This window comes from Gopherus evgoodei, chromosome 9, assembly GCF_007399415.2.
Source record: "Gopherus evgoodei ecotype Sinaloan lineage chromosome 9, rGopEvg1_v1.p, whole genome shotgun sequence".
Classification (NCBI taxonomy): domain Eukaryota; kingdom Metazoa; phylum Chordata; order Testudines; family Testudinidae; genus Gopherus; species Gopherus evgoodei.
In genome coordinates, this window is record NC_044330.1 from 4156534 (window position 1) to 4177731 (window position 21198).

The 21198-nt window shown below is 47.4% G+C and overlaps 1 protein-coding gene across 2 annotated transcripts in view; it reads right to left on the reverse strand.

Annotated features, from left to right (window-relative positions):
• Window positions 1-3178: 3178 nt before the first annotated feature.
• The window catches only part of TP63 (tumor protein p63), a 138190-nt gene continuing 120170 nt past the window's right edge, over window positions 3179-21198 (reverse strand). For both annotated transcript variants that reach the window (XM_030576268.1, XM_030576269.1), the window contains 5 exons: window positions 20731-20867; window positions 8571-8728; window positions 6966-7110; window positions 5189-5282; window positions 3179-3509 (listed from right to left, as the gene is read on the reverse strand). In XM_030576268.1, coding sequence (XP_030432128.1) covers window positions 3213-3509; window positions 5189-5282; window positions 6966-7110; window positions 8571-8728; window positions 20731-20867 — 831 coding nt within the window. In that variant the 3' untranslated portion in view covers window positions 3179-3212. The remainder of the gene's footprint in view (window positions 3510-5188; window positions 5283-6965; window positions 7111-8570; window positions 8729-20730; window positions 20868-21198) is intronic.

Consider the following 21198-nt stretch of genomic DNA (forward strand, 5'->3'; position numbering starts at 1 on the left):
GGGTGGGATGGAGCTCCTAGGTATGCAGTGCACTCGGCCGACAGAAGCAGCCAACTGTGTAATCCTCCTAGTAAAGACACAGGCTGTCATTCGTGTTCCTGCTTGTTTTGCCAGTGCGGAGAAGTTTGATGTGCAGCATAGATCTGGTGCCCACTCTTGAAAAAGGGCGTTAAAAGATTGGAGAGGGTGCAGCAAAGAGCCACAAAAATGATCTAAGGGCCGCAGAAAACGCCCGACAATGGGAGACTTAAAGAGCTCCTGGAGTTTAGCTTATCCCAAAGTCGAGTGAGTGCGAAGAGAGTTCTCCAGTGCAGCTCTGCAAGAAACCCGCAGGCTGGAAGCTGCAGCCAGACAGGAAATAAGGCCCCCCAGTTACCAGCGAGAGTATAAACTGTCAAAGGAAGTGGGGGATTCTCCATCCTGGGATATTTTCAAATCCAGCCTTGGTGAGTTATGATTTAGTCACATGAATTATTTGGTTCAATACAGTGGTCACTGGGTGAAATTTTAAGGGGCTGTGACACACAGGAGGTCAAACTGGTTGGTCCCTTTGGGCATTAAACTCTATGATTCTATGAATATAGAAAGGGTCCCCAGGACTGGGCCGGGCAGCAGTGGCTTCGAAAAATCATGGAGGTGATCGCCTGGCGTGCCAGGAGAAGGGGGTGCATCGCCACCCAGCATCTCTGGAAAGGCGCAAGGGAAAGACGAAAACGGTCTGGAAATTCAGTCTCATTTTCAATTCAGCTTTTATTTTCCATAGGCTTCAACAGGGTGTTCCAACACACACACAAGCCTCTGGTGTACGCAACACCAGCTTTGCTACAAGCACTGGCAGATCATCAGCTCAATTAACCCATCGGCTTGATCTCGCAAAACAAACAAAACAAAAAAATCACAGCTATTTGGGGGAGGATAAAAGCGACAGCAGTTCAAACTCTCTTGAAGATGCAGGATTATATTGAAGCGGGCTCCACAGTGGTACAGAAAGGAGAGATGCACAGAAGATTTTTTTCACAGCATATATTTACATCTTTAATGATGCTGCAGATGAAGAGCTCAGTCCCTCTGCTGAATTGAAAGACCAGAGCTGCAGGCCCCTCTTTGCACAGAGGCTGAGAAATCTAATTCAGTGTATACTACATTCACTTTACGGTAAGTAGCTTTACAATCAGTAGCTTTTATTGTAATATCCTGAATCAGCTCAGAATATTGCCATGTAAATCACAAAACCACGAGGTGAAGAGGGACAAATCTACTTCACCCCCATGACTTTGCAAACTAAGCGTGCTTTCCTCCCGTTAACCGTGCACCACCAAATCGATTCTTGCATTGAATGAGGAGCAGAATCATTCCCCTTTTTTGTAGCAAGCTACACAAATGAAGTTTGCATGCTGTGCGCTTTAAGTACTTTGAAATCTAGGACTCTCCTCTTTGAAGTGTTACAAAATAAAATGATCACAGGCTTGAGGCTCCCCCATCTTTCAACTGCATCAAGGTAACAGGAATCTCAGTATGAAAATACAAACAGTATCTCTGTCCCATAGCCATCATGTTAGAAAGGTACATTATTATTTTACTGAGAAATGCTTACAATATATAAAAACCAAAAACAAACGAACACCTTACTGTGGTTCTGGAAGACCCGGTAACCCAAGAGGAAGTAAAAATCAGGGAACAAAAATTACACATACAAAAAAAAAATCTATACACAGACCTTACTGGGTAACCATCTTGCTTTAGGGTTCCAGAGCTATTCAGAATACATGTGGAGAGCGTGGCAGTGCTTGGGGGTTACTGAGGGGCAGTCACTGAAAGCAGCTTAGACCCGAGCAGATATGCAAGTTACAAAGATCTGAGCTCTGCTTGGCTTAACCGACGTCTGCAGAACTGGTGCACTGAATGCACTGCATTGAGTTGTGGTATGGCAGGAAAGCGAGCGACTCATTCAGAAGTTGCCTTTGTGGTATTGTGACCTGTCAAAATGGAGGCTTGCCCTAAAAGAAAGCCTGCTTCAATGGAGCTGCGCTGCTCATTTCAAACGTGTTCCTCCGTGTTAGAAATGGACTCTATACAACTGGCCAATCTGCACGTGAAAACAGCCACTGGATTCAGCTTCTGTTATTTGTAATTAGTTTCCTCGCCTCAAACAACACAACCGCTGCTGGACCAACAGGTCAACAGCTGGGTTTTAACCCTGTAAATGTAAACACAACTTTGTACAGCAGTAACACTCATGGCATCTCACACAGCCTTGCAAATACTTCTTCCAAGGCAATTATTGGCAGTGAAGCCGAGTTTAATCTAGTCTGGGCGTCTCTAGGATGGCTGTGCTTCCCGGGAAGGAAACCATTCTACCCTAACGAAGCTTTAACGAGGCATTGTCTGGGCCTACAGTAGCTTGGCCTGTAGCCTCTAACTTACTCCTTTGCTAATTGGAGGTTTAACATTGTGTCCTCCTCACACCAGCCTGCCAAACTACAAACCCGTCTAAGTCTTGTTTGTAAGCCTCTTAACAATCAAATGCAAACCGCTAAAGGAAAGACCCCACCAGGAGGGCCGGCTGTCTGTGAGAGTGACAGGAGCATCCTGGGGAGCACAGAGCTCACATACATTCAGAAGGCAGGAAATGGAGGCAGAGACGTCGCCGGCGTTTTCTCCCACCGGAACAGGGAAGTAGCTGGCAGATGGGATGCTCACCTAAGCACTGAGCCTGCTCAGCAGGGTGCAGGTGCTGCCTCTCTGGAGGACAGAGGAAGCGCTCAGCTCCACAGAAAAGTGCCGTTTAAGTGCAGCATTCTGGGGCTCCCCCTTGATTTTTCTGTTGTATCAATGCACATTTCTCGCATTAAAAAAATAACAATTAGAATGAGTGGATGAGAAATACGAGGTGTGGGTCAGGACGCCCGTGCACGTAGGTTTCAAAAGCCAAAAGACAAACCCCGCTCCCCTCTCCCCAAAGGAAAGCCAACAGCAATGGAGAAAAACACTATCCACATCACACCCGTCCTCCTGCCTCACTCCTCTCTCTCCCTGGCTACGTGATGGAGGCTGTGAGCCCAGAAATGCGGCTGAGACAGGATTAGGGGCAAGCTAGCTAGAGTAAGGTTCCTCTGCCCTTCTCCTCACGTATAGTCCGAGTGGAGGAAGACATGGGAAGGGTGGAGTAGTTCGTGGGTGGGGTGGGGTGGGGGGGCAGAGCCCTGGCAGCTTCACTCCCCTTCCTCCTTGATGCGCTGCTGCTTGTTGCGCCGAGCGTCCATGTCAAAATTGAAATCGTTCCACTCATCGCGGGGCGGGAAGGAGATGGTCTGGCGGAGCGTGAAGCGGACCGCGTCGATGACCCGCTCCCCCCGGGTCTCACTGGAGCCCACGCTGACGGTGGAGGCGCCGCTGGGGGTGCGCAGGAGGTGAGGAGGGGAGGAGAAGTCATGGAGCTGCCGGTGGTCCAGGATACCTTTCCAGATGGCATGGCGGAACTGCTCCGGGATCTTGAGGCTCACCAAATCCTGGAAGGCAAAGAGGTCATCTCCTTTAGCAACGGCTCATTGGACCCAGCTGTCCCTGAGGTGCAACACACAGACCCTGGCTCCCCAGGACACACAGGAAAATGGCCACCACTCCGGCTGAAATCACTGTGCTAAGGGGTTAGAATACTACCAGATGCAAAGAGCGGGCGGTTCTCTGGGTCGCTCTTTCTGAACGGACATTTGTGAAGGCCACACAAACAACGCTAGGAGACGAGACCAGCTGAGCAGAAACACGTGCTCGGGCACAAGCCACCAAGGCATAAAGGTGCTAAACCCTCTTCAGTCTTGTCTCCCAGAACAACCTCCAGGAGCTCATGGGAGAGGCAGGGAGGTCTCAGCACGTCTGAGAATCTAACCATTTCTCTGTAAGCCGAAGAATGGATTTAGAACCTTCACTTTGGGTTCCAATATTTGAAAAACTCTTGGCCTTGAAAACTGCCTCTGTTTAAGGAGATCAAAGCAGCTTGTCACACTGTCCTGGAGATGGAGAAATCCACCTCCCAGAGAGAAAGAGCTGGTTGTGTACTGGTTTTCAAACAGGAACCAAGTGCTATTCAATGGCTGTCCCCATGCAGGACAGCATCCTGGCCATCACCAGAATACAGAGCCCTAAATAGAACAGGGGGATGTGAAGGCTCCAGGGCTGTACAGAAACACTGATCCTCACCCAGGGACAGACAGACCCCACTTCTCCTGTCACCATCCTCCAAACCCAACTCCGGGAATGCTCTGATCTGAGCTCTGCAGCATTTAAGAGTTCAGTTTGGGCTCCACCTGGCCTCTGGGCTAAGATCAGCTCCATTCAGCTGTTCAGTTTGCTCTGGGTCCAACCAACCACACAGTTCAGTATGGGCATGTGAATGAGAGGGCCTGGTGTCTGCGGCCATCTCTACCCATCCCGACACTTCTCTTGCTAGCCAACAGCGGGGTGGACTCAGCCCCCCTTTGGTAAGCCGGGCACCAGTTGCTCAATGAGGTAACAATTGTTTTGGTAAGTCAGTGTTGAGTTGGGATCAGCTCTTCTCGCTGCAGCCCAGCCTACAAAAGCAACAGCAGCCCAGCCTGGCTGAGCTCTGGGGAGCGACAGAGGGGTGGGCAGCCTGCCAGCAGAGAGCAACAGCATCAGAGAAGAGGAAGCAGCCTGGCAGAAGAAGCCACAGTGGAGGGGCAAGAAGAGATCAGGTGGCACCAGAGGAGAGTTTAGCAGTAAGCAACCTGGCAAGATGATTAGTGTCAGGCTGGGAAACAGAGGCAGGGAAAGGAAAACTGCAGACAACGTATGGGCAGCCACTTATTTTTTTGTTTTGTTTTTGAGATCATCAGTTGGCAGGTAAGTCAAGGCATTTCCAGCCCTTATAAATGGAAACCAAGACCTGGAGAATTAATGGGTGTGGGGTTCGGGACTAACCATGAGGCCAAAATAGAGTCAAATACTCTGCGCCAGGCAAAGCGAATACTCGACTGCACTGGGGATGGGTTCGGTCTCTCAGCCTCCTAAAAAGCCTTCTCTGGTTCACAGTAGACTGGATTAAAATTAGCTCCCCTTAAAAAACTCTCTCTCTCTCTCTCTAACAAATATGGAGTCTGGATTCCTAACCCGCCCGGCCCCCAGCATGGGGTGGAGAGAGCGAAAAAACAAAAGGGTGACTGTTACTTACATCCATGGAGTAATGCTCAATCTGATAGATGGTGGTCAGCCCCTGGGTCGTGAAATAATCCACGCAGGATGAGCAGCCCAACCTCGCTAAGAAGCTGCAGGGGAGGAGGGAAGGGAAGGAGAGAGAAAAAGGATCACCCTGGCTGCAACAGCCCAACCGTAGCATAACCAAAGACTCGACCACCTTGCAGCAGCTAGACACTGGGAAGCTGAGCTGTTCCCCGGGGGATCACCTCCTCCAGCATGGCTGAGGTCAGTAGACACCAGACATCACTGCCATAGGATGGCTCTCAGTCCAGTGCCTAGCAGACAGGCGTCCACCTCCCAGGGTGCCACGGTGGCAGGCGGTGACCGGAGCAGAGAGGTAAGGGAGCAGCATAAGCAGTGGAGAGCAAACCCCCACAGGGGGAGTCCTTCCGGGTCCGAGCAGAGGTACTTCACTAAGGGGAGAGCTTGCCCTGCAGACACGCAGTGCGTGGCCAGAGGGCTTCGCTCAATAGATTCATAGATTCACTGACTTCAAGTCAGAAGGGACCATTATGATCGTCTAGTCTGACCTCCTGCACAATGCAGGCCACAGAATCTCACCCACCCACTCCTGTAACAAACCCCTAACCTATGTCTGAGCTACTGAAGTCCTCAAATCGTGGTTTAAAGACCTCAAGGTGCAGAGAATCCTCCAGCAAGTGACCCATGCCCCATGCTGCAGAGGAAGGCGAAAAACCTCCAGGGCCTCAGCCAATTTGTCCCAGAGAAAAATTCCTTCTTGACCCCAAATATGGCGATCAGTTAAACCCTGAGCATGTGGGCAAGACTCACCAGCCAGCACCCAGGAAAGAATTCTCTGTAGTAACTCAGATCCCACCCCATCTAACATCCCATCGCAGACCAGTGGGCTATTTACTGCTAATAGTCAAAGATCAATTAATTGCCAGAATTAGGCTATCATACCATCCCCTCCATAAACTTATCAAGGTTAGTCTTGAAGCCAGATATGTCTTTTGCCTCCACTACTCCCCTTGGAAGGCTGTTCCAGAACTTCACTCCTCTAATAGTCAGAAACCTTCGTCTAATTTCAAGTCTAAACTTCTTAGTGTCCAGTTTATATCCATTTGTTCTTGTGCCAAATTGGTACTAAGCTTAAAGGCTAAAATGCATTACACAAACACAGCCGCGCCTCTAAACAACATATCCATGCCTAACTGTCAGTGTTAGGCTAAAGGAAGCATTAGCCAACGTGTTTGGACTCCCAGGAGGAAGCAGGACTCTGTCAGAAGCCCCTGGGTTCTATCCCCAGCCCTGACAGCGACTTATTTTGTGACAATGAGAAAAATCCCCTCAGTCTGATTGATCCCACCAAGCACCTCAACTATTGATGACTCCAAGGGGGGCTGAGGCCACTCATCAGCCTTGTAGGCCCCAGGCTGTATCCTCCGTTTCCCTTCCCGTCTGATGGGGACAATGCTGCTTGCTGAGCCTACCTCCGAGTGGGAGGGGTGTCAGTGTTATTCGACTACTGTTCGAGAAGCACAGAAACGCTGGCGTGAACGGTGCTACTGGTCAGTGTGCCAAGGACCACCCCTTGGATGTGTTCTATTGAAACTGCTCCTCTCATATCCTCCCCAGGGAGGATCAATCTGATAGCCCCAAAGATGGGAAGGAGAGAGTGCCCAGGTGACCGTGTGGCCCATACACATTACCCTCGATGCGCGAGGCCTTGTTTTCTAAAGTCCTTCTAGCCCCTTGGGTTTGGGTCTCGCCGGGCTGCTCCTGCTCACCTGACAATGCTGCAGTCTGTCGGGTAGGGAGGTGGCGGGGTGCAATGAGATGTCGACGGCATCGAGAGGGAAGGCGGCAGCGCCTGCGTAGGGCTGAGACCGTTCATGTCTCCGGCCATTGCCATGTGGGCGCCCATCATGGGAACTAGATGAAACAAGCAAAGGGAAAGAATTGTTACATAGAAATTCCAGCCCAATGGGCCTTCCCGGGCAGCTCCTTGACTCGGAAACACTGCGTATTTCAGAGAGAGTCTTAATGCCACCATAAAGCACCCCAGTGTGCTGTATCATGGGGGTTATCTTGGGTCAGGAGAGCTCTCAAGTCTTCTCTCCTAACTGGGGTAACTGTAGATGATAATCCAGGCAAAGGAGCAGAGGGAACGACTCCACTCACAAATATGCTGGATGGAAACCTAAGCAAACCACAGGCTTCTCAGTTTTCTTTGCAGCAGAACAGTGGACAGGATAAAGCCAGCAGGGCAACCCAATACAAACACTGAACCACCTGGTTTTCAGAGACACAAAGCCCCCTAAGAAAGTCACAGGGTGCCTTGTGTCTCTGAAACCCCAGCCCTAAATTGCACCTGGATTGGCAGAGCTGCCGAGCACCACTCTGTGGTTGGGATTTTGCCCCGTAGGCTGCAATCGGAGGTGCACGCTGCACAGATCTTCTCTGAACTTAGGAAGCGTTTTCACAGACCCAGAGAAAGCAATGCCAAGGAGACGAGTTTGCAACTTCTCTTTAAAAAGGGAACGGGGAGGCAACTGAATGGTAAAAGCAGAAGACGTTACTGCAGCAGTACGTCAAGCCTGCAACACCTAGCACTTTTTACCGTGATTTCAGACGCGGGACACATATGTCACATATGGGGAAACGGAGACATGGACACGTCATTGAGAGACCGCCAGTCAGCGACAAAGCAGACAGAGGAACCCAGATTTCCGGAAGCCCAGTCCTGTGCACCAGTACTGCCTCGAGGGCAGCAGGATTGGCTCCATGACTCGCGCTGGGTCTACACAGCTGGATCAACAGCCCTAGAGCCTGAAACTTGCTCTCTGCAGAACAGGGTCAGTATAGCCAGCAGCCGTGCATGCTTCCTCCACCCCACCCCCACAAACATGCCACAAGGAGGTGTGATTCCCAGCTCGCATAGACAGACATGTATTAGCAATGCTCCAGCTAGCGTCACAAAAATAGCGTGATTGCAGCAAGTCAGGTGGTGGGGCAGGATTGGACGCTGTCGATGAGCCCGAGCCGTTGCCTGTGCTGCCAGGACCGTGCTGTTATTTTTACCACGCTACAACGTCAAGAGCTAACACGTCTGTTTGAGCGAGCTGGGAATTACACCTCCCAGAGACAGTATAGATGTACCCCCCCCGGAAGGAGGACTGAATGCCCTTCTGAGCGGGAAGGTGGTTCCACCTAGGCCTGAAATCCTGGGCCACTGTGCTGTGATTGCCGAATGGGGGCTAACGGAGATGGGTGCTGGGACACGAAGAGAGATCACCTGACCAATTCATCCCACTCCTAACCCCTAGTCAAATACACCAGGAGGGCAATGGGGAGCAAGAACAGAGAAGCATTAGAAACAGCCAGCTCCTTACTGTTGGTTCCCATGCCGTCAGGGATGGCGGTAGGGGTCAGAGCATTGCGCTGCTGGGGGTTGATCAGCTGGCTGACGGAAGGCAGCTTGTTCACGCTGTTCATCTTGCTGAGCGGCGGGGAGTTGGATCCGTAAGACGACTGCGACTGCATAGAAGTCCTGCAAAGTAATGGAGAGGTTAAGAAAAACAAACTGTTGAGCAATAGTCAACATGGCTTCTGTAAAGGGAAATCGTGTCTTACTAATCGATTAGAGTTCTTTGAAGGGGTCAACAAACATGTGGACAAGGGGGATCCAGCGGACATAGTGTACTTAGATTTCCAGAAAGCCTTTGACAAGGTCCCTCACCAAAGGCTCTTATGTAAATTAAGCTGTCATGGGATAAAAGGGAAGGTCCTTTCACGGATTGAGAACTGGTTAAAAGACAGGGAACAAAGGGTAGGAATTAATGGTAAATTCTCAGAATGGAGAGGGGTAACTAGTGGTGTTCCCCAAGGGTCAGTCCTAGGACCAATCCTATTCAATTTATTCATAAATGGTCTGGAGAAAGGGGTAAACAGTGAGGTGGCAAAGTTTGCAGATGATACTAAACTACTCAAGACAGTTAAGACCAAAGCAGATTGTGAAGAATTTCAAAAAGATCTCACAAAACTAAGTGATTGGGCAACAAAACGGCAAATGAAATTTAATGTGGATAAATGTAAAGTAATGCACATTGGAAAAAATAACCCCAACTATACATACAATATGATGGGGGCTAATTTAGCTACAATGAGTCAGGAAAAAGATCTTGGCGTCATCGTGGATAGTTCTCTGAAGATGTCCACGCAGTGCGTAGAGGCGGTCAAAAAAGCAAAAAGGATGTTAGGAATCATTAAAAAGGAGATAGCGAATAAGACTGAGAATATATTATTGCCCTTATATAAATCCATGTACGCCAACATCTCGAATACTGTGTACAGATGTGGTCTCCTCACCTCAAAAAAGATATTCTAGCACTAGAAAAGGTTCAGAAAAGGGCAACTAAAATGATTAGGGGTTTGGAGAGGGTCCCATATGAGGAAAGATTAAAGAGGCTATGACTCTTCAGCTTGGAAAAGAGGAGACTAAAGGGGGATATGATAGAGGTATATAAAATCATGAATGTTGTAGAGAAAGTGGATAAGGAAAAGTTATTTATTTATTCCCATAATACAAGAACTAGGGGTCACCAAATGAAATTAACAGGTAGCAGGTTTAAAACAAATAAAAGGAAGTCCTTCTTCACACAGCACACAGTCAACTTGTGGAACTCCTTACCTGAGGAGGTTGTGAAGGCTAGGATTATAACAATGTTTAAAAGGGAACTGGATAAATTCATGGTGGCTAAGTCCATAAATGGCTATTAGCCAGGAAGGGTAAAGAATGGTGTCCCTAGCCTCTGTTCATCAGAGGGTGGAGATGGATGGCAGGAGAGAGATCACTTGATCATTGCCTGTTAGCTTCACTCCCTCTGGGCACCTGGCATTGGCCACTGTCGGTAGACAGATAGTGGGCTAGATGGACCTTTGGTCTGCCCGGCACGGCCGTTCTTATGTTCTTATGATGTTGAAGCTTAAGGAGTAGATAGGAGCTTGAGCCAAATCTTGTGTGTATCCTGGGAGGAGGGTTATCGGGTCTAGTTTTATATAAATTACAGATATCACAGGGGTGTCAGTAGGACAGCTTGTTGAAAAATATCTATTTTTCATAGGAAATGTTGAAAAATAATTAAAAAACACAAATTTCCCCAGAAAAAATGTGGGTTTTTTGGGGTGTTGGGAGAACAAACTGAAATGTTTTGAGGGGGGAGTTTGTTTTGTTTTGGTACAAATTCAGTTTTTGGTTTTAAATAAACCCAGAAAATTTCTACCAAAAATGTTCAGGGTTTTTTGTTTTCTTTATTTGTGTTTTATTTATTTTATATACAAATATTCTACTGAGCCAACATTTTTTCAAAAATCCATTTTCATAAAAAAAAGCAGAGATGAAGCGATTTCGACCAGCACTAGTCAATATTGACAGCTGGCTGCAGACATTGGGATAGTTTTCAAGTTAGGGAACAATTATTACATTGGCCTTTTTAAAAACTCTTTGCTGAGGATTCACATAATCAGGCCAACCCTCTATTTCCAGGTGTGAATTACAACCAGAAGTTCCCTGCTGAGGCAACAGGTGTTTCTGATCTCTATGGAAGCAGAGATTTTAAAAGCAGTTTAGGGGATCTGGATATGCAGCTTCTGTTAGTTTTAATGGGAATTGGATGTCCAAATCCCTTAGGCAGGGCCGGCACTTCCATTTAGGCAACCTAGGCGGTGGCCTAGGGCGCTAGGATTTGAGAGGGCAGCATTTTGCTGCCCTCGGCGGCAATTCAGCGGCGGGGGGTCCTGCCGTGCTCCGGGTCTTCGGCTGCAATTCTGCGGCGGGTCCTTCACTTGCTCCAGGACCCGCTGCCGAAGTGCCCCGAAGACCGGGAGCATGGAAGGACCCCTGCCTAGGGCGCCACAAACCCTGACGCTGCTCCTGCCCTTAGGCTGTTCTGAAAAAATATCACCCTCCAATTACACGTCTCCAAGCCAGACTAAAATCAGCAGCCTCTTCGTGCACCAAAACTAGAAGGTAACCAACTAAACCCTCTCCAAATCCTCCCATGCAAACAGCCTCACTCCAGCCAGTATTAACAGATGCTTCTGTAATAGGCCTGCCCAGGGGGAGCTGCTTGTGAGATCTCTCCCCTCCCCACCCTGGACGGCTTGCAGGGCAGGATTTCATCAGGGAAGGTTCAGAGAGTGCCAGAGAAGAGTGCTCATGAATGGCAGCCCAGTCCCCAGCTTGAGTTACAGCCATGGCATTCCATCAGGAGTTGGGTATTATTTGGAATATGCAGAAAATGATCATTAAGGCCAGTCTAATAGTGTAACTGGCAGTGACAGCGTGTCACGCTGTCATAGGAGACTAGCCTCTCCCCCCTGTATGCTGGGCAGAGATCTACCATGCTGAGGGCAAAGGTGCTTGGGAACCGGGCAAGCTTCCCAAATAAAATAATTTCTAACACGGCTTCTTGCCTAGCGGAGCTACAGGGCTTGAGTGATTGCTCTGCTGCATTCCAATCAGGAAGTACCTGTGGGGAGGGGGAACTTTCTCCCTGTTATTTCCCATCAGTAAACCCACTCATCTGTTCTCTACCTGATTACACTGGATTCCTGGGAACGGACATTTCTTCTATGTGAATGATGTCGTGAATGCATGTGTGATCTCATAGACCACCTGAAATTGCAGACTTCACCATAAATTTCCTGCCGATAAAGAATTTTTTTTCTTTTAAACTAAAAGACCCTGATTTCTGGATGACCTACTGAAATCTTTAGCATCCAAGCCCTACCTCCATACAGACAGGTAGTCTCCACCAGCCCTACACTTTTTAGGCTTACTACATTGGGTGGTAACAGGATGCAGTATCTGGAGCCTGAGGAAGTGCAGACTAATTACACAGTTATAGGAGTTACAGAAGGGCGTGAAGGGACCGCCTTGTATTCTGGGGGCACAAACGAAGGACAAGATCCAAAATAAACTTTACAGACCCAAGGAAAAGAGACAGCACAAGATGCGTACAATTAACATTAGTGATGGATGCAGCTCCCAAGGGGAAATGATTCCAAGTCTTGAAATTCAGAGCCAACTTTTCAGGGCAGGGATGGCGATTTATATCAGAGGTTTCAGTTCAACCATTGTAAAAGTCCAGGCCAGCCACCAAGTTCAGGTCCAGCTTGATGCCTCGTTAAGGTTCAGAAGGGGGTTGGATTTGGAGGTTTAGTGAAGGGACATATTTGGGTGCTTACGCTAGCCAGACTTGGGATAACATGAGCAACATAAGGCTGAGCAGATGCCTGGTGCAGCCGTTCTCTTGCTTGCAATGCTTATGCAGCCAGAGGCAGGCAAATCACCACGTGACAAGCTCTCACCAGCCTAACTCTTGTCAGGTTAATGGAGTGTCATCAGAAGAGAATTTGGTAAAGCTTGAGAGTGGTTTTACTTTTAAAAAATACAGTGCTTGTAAGATGATTTGGGGTGTGTGTGCCTGGATCTACTGGGCAGGTGTCTCAAAAGCACTCAGCACTGGATCTAAGGCTTCTCCTGCTCACATTTCAGAGAGCACAGTTGGGCTAATGCTGAATGCTTTTGAAAATACCGCCCACCAGCGTCTCACTCAGAGCTGATCTTTCTCTCGCTTCCTCCAGATTTACCCTGGTCTGATTCCCTGAAGCCAGTGGAGTCACAGGTACAAACCAGGTGTGAGATTACAATCAAGCTCCATATGTTAATGTCCATAAGCACTTCAGCTCAACTATTTTATCATGTAAGAAGATAGCCAGAATATTAAGAGGCAGACAGAAAAAGAAAGATCCCAAGATAAACCAAGATGCAAAAGTTTATTGAAAATTAACATCACACATCCATGTAGCAACAGCCTCAGTAACACAAGAAAGTAGTTCCTGGTATGAAACAAACAGTAGACTACCTAGCGTTTGGCGATCTGTTTATAACCAACTGCTTTGTTTCCTCAAATTCCTTTTTTTTCCTTTACATGTATTAAAAATCCTTGTGGATGAAGCTCTTATTTTAAAATGATGTTTAATGAGTCCAAGGAAGATTATAAGTAGGAGCATTAAAATCCATTTGATACCAATGCCGATGAAATGCATTTTAATATCAAGGCATAAGGACTTCAATCATCAGACTATTACGCTTCTTGGAACAGTCTGATGCAAAAGGCACAAAGTCAAATATTGCAACTGATTTTTCTTTTTTTGAAAAGAGACTAGCTAAGCATATGGCCAACAACTTTTGTAGTTATGCAAACTACTGTAAGGGTAATCAACTCTCATATTTCAGGGCATGAACTGATCATCTGGAAGGGCCAGGAAAGAAGTGTTTCCACTTGCAATGCCTGGCATGGTTGGCAGGGCTACTTTCAGGCAGGGAAGTATTAGCCCCTATCAAAGGCAGGATATTGGAATTGATGGATCACTGGGCAAATCCTAGAAGTTCTAGGGCCTAATCACAAGACCCTTCTTCACACTGGTGAACATTTCCCCACATGCATAGTTCAACTGAAGTCAATAAGAAACATTCACCAACATGAAAGAATGGTTACTTACCTGACAGTAACCGTGGTTCTTGGACATGTACTTATCAGTGTGGACCCCACTCAAGGCAAGTGTGCAAGATAGAAATTTTTTTGAGTAGCTGAGACATGGCTGCACCATGGCATCCTCATGAGGCCCACCCACCAGGCTAAAGGTCTAAGGAGCAGAGAGGCCGCAACCCTTTGTTTCCTCACTAATTCAGAATCCTGAATAGGTAGGACGCCAAGTGGTGGGATCTGGGAACCTCACCGATTTCTGACATGGGGACATACCCGAAGAAGGCAGAGGATGCAGCTTAAGCTCTAGTGGAATGAGCCGTAATATTTGGAGGGAGAGGTACGTCAACCATTTGGCAGCAGATTGATAGGCAGAGCACGATCCACTTGGATGGTCTCTGGGAGGAGACTGCTTGACCTTTGAGTGCACCAGAGATGGCAATGAAGAAATAAGACAATAGCCAGAAGAGTTTCGTTCTGTCAAGGTAATAGAATAAAGCTCTGGAAACATCCAAAGGTGCTCTCAGAAAGAAAACCGGTACGTGGATGGATTGGTTTAAAATGAAAGCCTGAGACAACCTTCGAAATAAATTTAGGATGAGGTCTCAGCACTGCTGTGTCTCGGATGAATGCTGGGTAAGGAAGATCAGCCATGAGAGCTTGGAGATCGCTGACCCTCCTGTCCTATGTGAGGGCAACTAAAGAGTTCATCTCAAGAATGGTGCTGGTGCCACTGGTGTCGATGCCAGGCAGCGTTTGTTCAGTGCCGGGCTGGCGGCCGGGTTGGTGGCCAAGCCAGCACCACTCGCCTCTGCCTGGGAAGCAGGTTTAGTGGGTCATTCCCAAGAGGGCTGATGTTTCTGCAACTCCCCACGGGAGACCAAGGACCAGTGCTAGAAGCCAGGTCTGTCCTGCCTTGTCTTGTACCATCTTCCAGTGCCAGAACAGACCTTGGTGCCAAGTGCTTGCCTGATACAGATAATTTCTTGTTCTTGTCACATTCTGGCTGGTGGGGGCAGGAGGATTTAACAGGGGTCAGATCCGTCTTTGAGGTGGCACTTCTCTCCTGTGGTCAGAAGTTACCCTCACAGATTGTTCTGAGAGGCAGAGTTTGAGATGGACACCCCTGAATTTCAGAGTCCTCGCCAAGAAGGAATTGCACATGGCTCTTGCCAAGACAGAATAAGGAACAGAGATGGTCATTGGCAAGAAGAATTAAGCCATCACAAGATGTACCTGGCTTAAAGCCTGAAGGCCTTGAGTCGGCCATTAGCGGAGAAAGGTGCTAAGTACCAAAACGGGTCGGCTTTTTGTTTTTGTTTTTTGTTAAAATAACCAGACTGGAAAACAAAGTGCAGAAGAATACTTAGGACTGAAATCTATCGAACAAGTTAAATCTAAGAAGCATCGGGGGTCAGCAAGCGAAGAGCATTAGCTCGGTTTCACCATCATGGCAGTGCGGGGGTAGAGGTTGTGGACACACTTCATGCTCCTGGCTGGCGGGAACAGGAGGAGCTCACTGTGCAGACGCAGCCCAGTAGATACTGCTGCTCAGAAGATTCCTATCTTGATCATATGAGGCCCTTGCGTACCAAGAGTGGGATCCACACTGATGCGAGCACCTCAAAGAAGAATCAGGGCTTCACAAGCCAGCGTAGGCTCAGTCCAACCCCCAGTGAAGTCTGTTAACTTCAGAAACCCTTCTGAGTTCAGTGGGAGTTGGATTGGTCCCAGTACGGTTGACACAAAATCAATGAGTCTTTCAAATGACTTCAGCGGTCTGTGGAACAGACCTTTTATGACCATGGACAGACAATTATTTATTCAGGTTGGAGGTCATATTTCTAAGAAAAAAAAATCTTGCCTATGCTAATTAATGTGCTTATCACCTCCCTCTGTCCAGCAGTACAAAATATTTTAACTACTTGCATTACTACTGCATGACCAGCATTAAAACAAGGACTACTTGACCACGGTCACAATCCCCAGCTGTTTATTCTTAAACATACCCCCGTCCCACCACCCCGATTGAAAACATCTTTAATTTAACAAGACAAGAGGCATTTTACGATTGAGACCTGCTCAGAGAAACTCTCGCGAGTTTCACAAATACAGCAATAGTAACAGTAGAGAGTTTTAACAAACATATTACAAAAAAAAAATACATTGAGGAAGGCGCCATTGCGGTTTCAGACCTCCCAATGCTAACGCTATAGCTAAGAGATCTGCAGAACTGTTTATTCTTGCAAAGTTTGAGTCCCTTCAAGAGATTGTTTTCACTATTTTCTCTGTTTCTAACAAGCTGGTTTTTTTGTTTTTATTTGCCAGAGTTCCTAGTCCCAAAAACCCCCAGCTTGGCTCATGGATAGACTGATGGGTTTGGGGGGATGGAAAGTTTTAAGATGGCTTCGCTCTGTTTGGGAAGCTCTCTCCTGGAGTCCGAGAGTTCACTCCTGAAGCAGGCCGAAAGGAGACTGTAGAGGACGAACCAGAGAAAAGAGAAGATGAAGGCTTAGGACCTTTATAAACAACCCAGAAGAGAAAGACCTCCTTTCTACCTTCATGATCACAGTACAGACTAGAAGGAAGAGAAACCCGACGTGACTCGGGGCCTGCATGCAAGGGTCTTGGACAGGAAGGTTCAGCATGCCAGACAGCCCTAGTACGAGTACTCAAGAACAAAGGAAAGTAACAGAAAAAGAGCACCACGACTAATGGACGCAGAAATTCAATTTCCAAATCACAGGGCACAAATACGTCTTTGGTGTTGATTCCAGCGACTGATCAGCAACACATTGATCAAGCATGAGCCATGAGTGGGAAAAAGCTCTCATAACTGGGGGTGGAAAACCCAAGTCTAACTGTAGACCACCCCCCACTTTCTTTACTTTAAAACAGTGGCTGGTACCAGACAGGAGAATAATCCAATTTATTGCAAGAAGGTTTCATTGGGTTAATCTGCCAACCACACCAACGCCATCCTTCCAAGGCTGGTTATTCCATGCCACGGGAGTGGAACATAATGCATAGGGTAGCACTGAGATCCACACTATATAAATGTGGTGTATGTGTGTGTGTGGGGAGGGCTCTACATCATCTGCACAATAAAATATACTACTACTTCCTCCCACTCGGCCCTACCTTTTTGCTCCCTTTCCCTGTGATATTCCTCCAGTCAGAACACCACCCAAATGCCTGGAGCTTACAATGCACACAAGCAATACGAAGCATGCAAGGCAGACCATTAGCGTTCAGACTGTTAACGGTGAGCAACTAGACCAAGGTGTGAACGGAAACTTCACTGATAACATTGTTATTTTTCTACTGACTGCAGTGCAATTTCGCAAATTCATGCCTTAGTCTGATCACCATAAGCATTTGGATTGTCCCGCCTCACTGACGCAGACTTGAAATATGAACTCCCTGGAGCACGGGTAACAAGGAGCTCGCTCACGTAGACTCAAAGCCAGTCAATGGTCTGCAAGCTACGGCCATGTTGATACTACAGAGGTACTTTGCTGGGAAACAGTGATAAGATGGCTCCTAATTACAGGAACACTTTGTAAAATTGCTTTAACCAATTTATGGCCAATCCAAATTAAGTGCAGTTTGCACTACCTGAACACTGAGTACCGGAGCGAAACTGAACACCAAAAAACGTTGGCTGAATTGGAGGAAGTGTTCCGGTCACATCCATTACAGACTGAGGAATAACTCATGAGGGAAACAGGAAATCTCATTGCATTTACAGCTAGAATATTGGAAGGTTCTATATGGCAACTGGTAGAAGGGTCTTTCCCATCTCTAAGTTCTAGGATTCCCTGGTAATGCAGCAAGTCTGTGTTTTAAACTGGTGTGGCTGGCAGACTGAATGCAAAGTGTCTTCCAAATTAAAGTATGTATTGGTCTTATAAAAATGCACTCAAGGCTTTGTCTGTGGCATATGCAGGATGAAAACTGTTGCTAAACCCCCACCTATGATCATGAAGGTATCTGGCATGCCAGTAAACTAGGGAAAACCATGCATCAAAGAATGAGTAGACAGAATGCAATACGAGACAGAGAGAGAGAGGGAAGAAGGGAAGGGAAGGGTATCTGTCAGAATGTAATTATAGTGAAATATTTTCTGATTACCTTGTCAAATGCAGCACTTTTTGACCACCATTAGGCTGGTCATCTCTCTCTCCCAAAATATTAAGACAATTATTTTTCCTACCTGCCAAATGCAGTCCGACATTTTTGCATGAAAACTGCAGGCTCTTACAGTATTTTTCCAAGCAGACCCATTTTACTGATTTTTAAACAATTACTATATTGCTGTTGTGGTTTCCCCTTTTGCTTTTTCCAATCCTCAACCACACCCCTTTAAAGATTAAGATGAAACTTTTAATGTGAAGGGGGGGAGGGGAGGGTTCAGCTCTTAACTATGGTTCTAAAAGGTCATTTGAAATAAACCAGTTTCTCTTTGCTTAGAACTTGATTACAGAGCACAGCCACGCGCACACAGCTACATCTGGGGAATACACAGCCACAGGCAGCACACCAAGGCAATGAGATGCAGGCAATCCCCAGTGGGATCAGTCAGACACACAATCCACAGGGCTGACTGCAGGTGTAATTGGTAGCTTTGAATCTCCTAACCGTGCATGCAACTCCAGCACACATTTTTGAAAGCGTAGCCCTATACACAGAAGTATTTTCCTTTTCTTTAAAAACAGCCTGACAAATGAGTCACTGTTTATCTCGTCCTGATAAACAAGCAGTGACTAAACCTCTCCTACCAGATTAGCAGCATTCACTCATTTTGACCTTACTTCATAGAAGAGACCATGTCACTGAGTCAGCTTCTCCGGAATTTCCTCTCTTCGTTACCCCTTTGCTGAGACCTTGGAAACTCCTTTACCCCCAAGCCTTAGGCAGGTGGTAGCAGACACCAACCCATAGGTTGGTTCTTTATCCCTAAAGGTCTCTGATTCTTGCTTGTTTGTGCTGGGATGAATCCAGCTGACCCACTGTACGGCTGGTTTGCCAAAGTACTCCAGCCAGAAAGCCAACCAAGCCTAAGAAGTTGATATTTTTAATGCACTTTTCAGTACGGACTAAGGCCACCTTGCAGGAGAGCTCAGCTATTACTGTACTTGTATTGTGCAAATGCTGAAGGGTAACTTTCCTCCTCCATTCGTTAAAGCTCTTAATCTTTCTCCACAGTATCTGGGCACACTTGGCAGCGGAGAAATGAACACACGACTGGAGCAGCGCCAGGAGACGTGCGGAAAAAAGTTTCATTAAATTAAGTGGATGGACTCATACACACAGACACAGTTTCTAAAGGTAAAAATACCAACTTTGCCTGCCAGGAACCCATCCCATTGATACGGAAAGAGCAAAAACAGTAATTATGGCAAAGCAACACCGTCGGCATTGAGAGGAAGGGTGTCATTTACGTCAATCCTCTTCTGCTTACAAAACCATTTTTATATAGAAATGGCTGTATCAGGGGTATCTTTAAAGCCCCAAAGGTATCTCTGGGTGCAAGCAGGCTGTGTCTACAGCTAGCCTTTATGACGCAGACAAACTCACAGTGCAGACTCCTGAAACGTAATGGGAATCTTACCAAGTAGATAGGAAAGCCCCACAAGTGACCAATGTGCTCCATCCATTTCAGCCCAAGCCTTGGCTAACGTCCCTCTAACACTATGGCTGGCACTCATACTGCATCCTCTACACACGGGGTGAAATGTTCCACTGTGCAAAGAGTGCGCACAAGGCCGAGGCACCACGTAAGCCCCAGGACAAGGCTGAGGTACCTATGGGCTCAAGTGAGACTTATGAGGTACTTCGGTCTCGTGCTGCCCCTAGTCACAGCGTTATGTGACACCCACAGCCTCCAGGTGAACGTACACCAGCAGGAATGAATGCGACTGCATGGGTGGGTGCGTACAATACACACTGCTGCTTTCTGCTGACTGTTCTCAAGCAAGCAGTGCAAGTCCCAAGACCTGGGCTCTATCCTCAGCTGCGTCACAGCCTCAGTACGACTGTGGGCAAGCCAGAGTCTTCGCGATGGCTCAGTTTTCCCTGGCTGCAAACTGAGGAGCATGACAGCTTCTCTCTCTGAAGTTAGAGAAGTAGTGGCAAAATTAATGCTCGTGAATGCGCTGATATCCTTAAACGAGGGGCCTGATGCGTGTGCTAAATATGGCCTTAAACACCCCACGGACACAGCGCTTCTGCCCCTCCCTCTTTTACTTCTGCAATTTTTAACCTACCCTTTTAATTTCCCACTAAGGAATAGCATCTGTCCGTCAAGGATATCAAAGTCATTTATTGAAGGCACAACTGCCCGGTCTAATGTTCTTTACAATCCCACCTCATTATGCTCTTGGAAGAGCGCTCATAGATAGATTCCAAGGGTGGGTGAGTTGCTGCTGTGGAGTATTTTCTCTTCGCCACAGAGTATGTCCCACATCCTGTATTGCTTAGCTCAATTGTCAGTGCTCAGTACGTTTCTGTCTGCAGGCAGGTTAATGCAAGTGGCTGGACAAAAAGTACTTCGAACTCTCGATCCACAGCCTGGGCATTCCAGTTAAGAAGCAAGCATTCCGTTCTTCGCCATGCGTTTCGTACGGTCAAAGGCAAACCGTATGTGATAACCAGGGACTGGACCGAGTGGGAGGGAGGCAGAGAGGGTTCGGTTGCCCTATTACTGAGCTAGGAGAAAGCTGCGGAGTTGGGATCTAGCTCTCAGCTCCTCTAAACTTTTGGATCCAGGGATTTGTTTTGAGTCCATCTCTAGCGATGACTGATTACTCCTGCCACATCTGGCCAACAAGTCACTCTGCTCTGGGCCTTACTATCAGGCAGGATTTTGCCAGAGGGTGGTAACCAGAGTATATTCGGGCATTTCTTAACCACCACATCAATGGCTGAGTGTGTGGGGACAACAGGGAAACCCTCTCTCCTCCTCTCCCACCAACAAACAGTTGGTAAGCATACTCACTGCTTCTGGAGCAGGTGCTGCTGCTGCTGCTGTTGCTGCTGTCTGTATGTCTCAATCGTGTGCTGCGGGAGGTACTGCATGAGCTCCAAGGATTCTTTGATCTTTAGCAGCATTTCATATGTCTCCCGTCCCCGTACCTGAACAATGGGGATAAGGCAACACTTACAGGGCTTGGATCTAAAGTTACAAAGCCACAGGGTAGGAGTTCCAGCCACCTCCATGAACTTCTGCTAAAACCAAACAAACCACAGCAGAGCAGGATGCAAAAACACTGGCTACACATGCTGTAGATGCTGGGTATAAACCTGCCATTCCATGTTATATACTGTGGGTATAACTGCCGTGCCAGCCTTTCAGAGGAGATAGACTGAAGCTTCACAATCCAGATCTGGATTACGAACACTCGACATCTGGGGGCTGTTTAGATTGAAGCCTTTCATTTGGCTCCATATGAATATACCGGGAAAA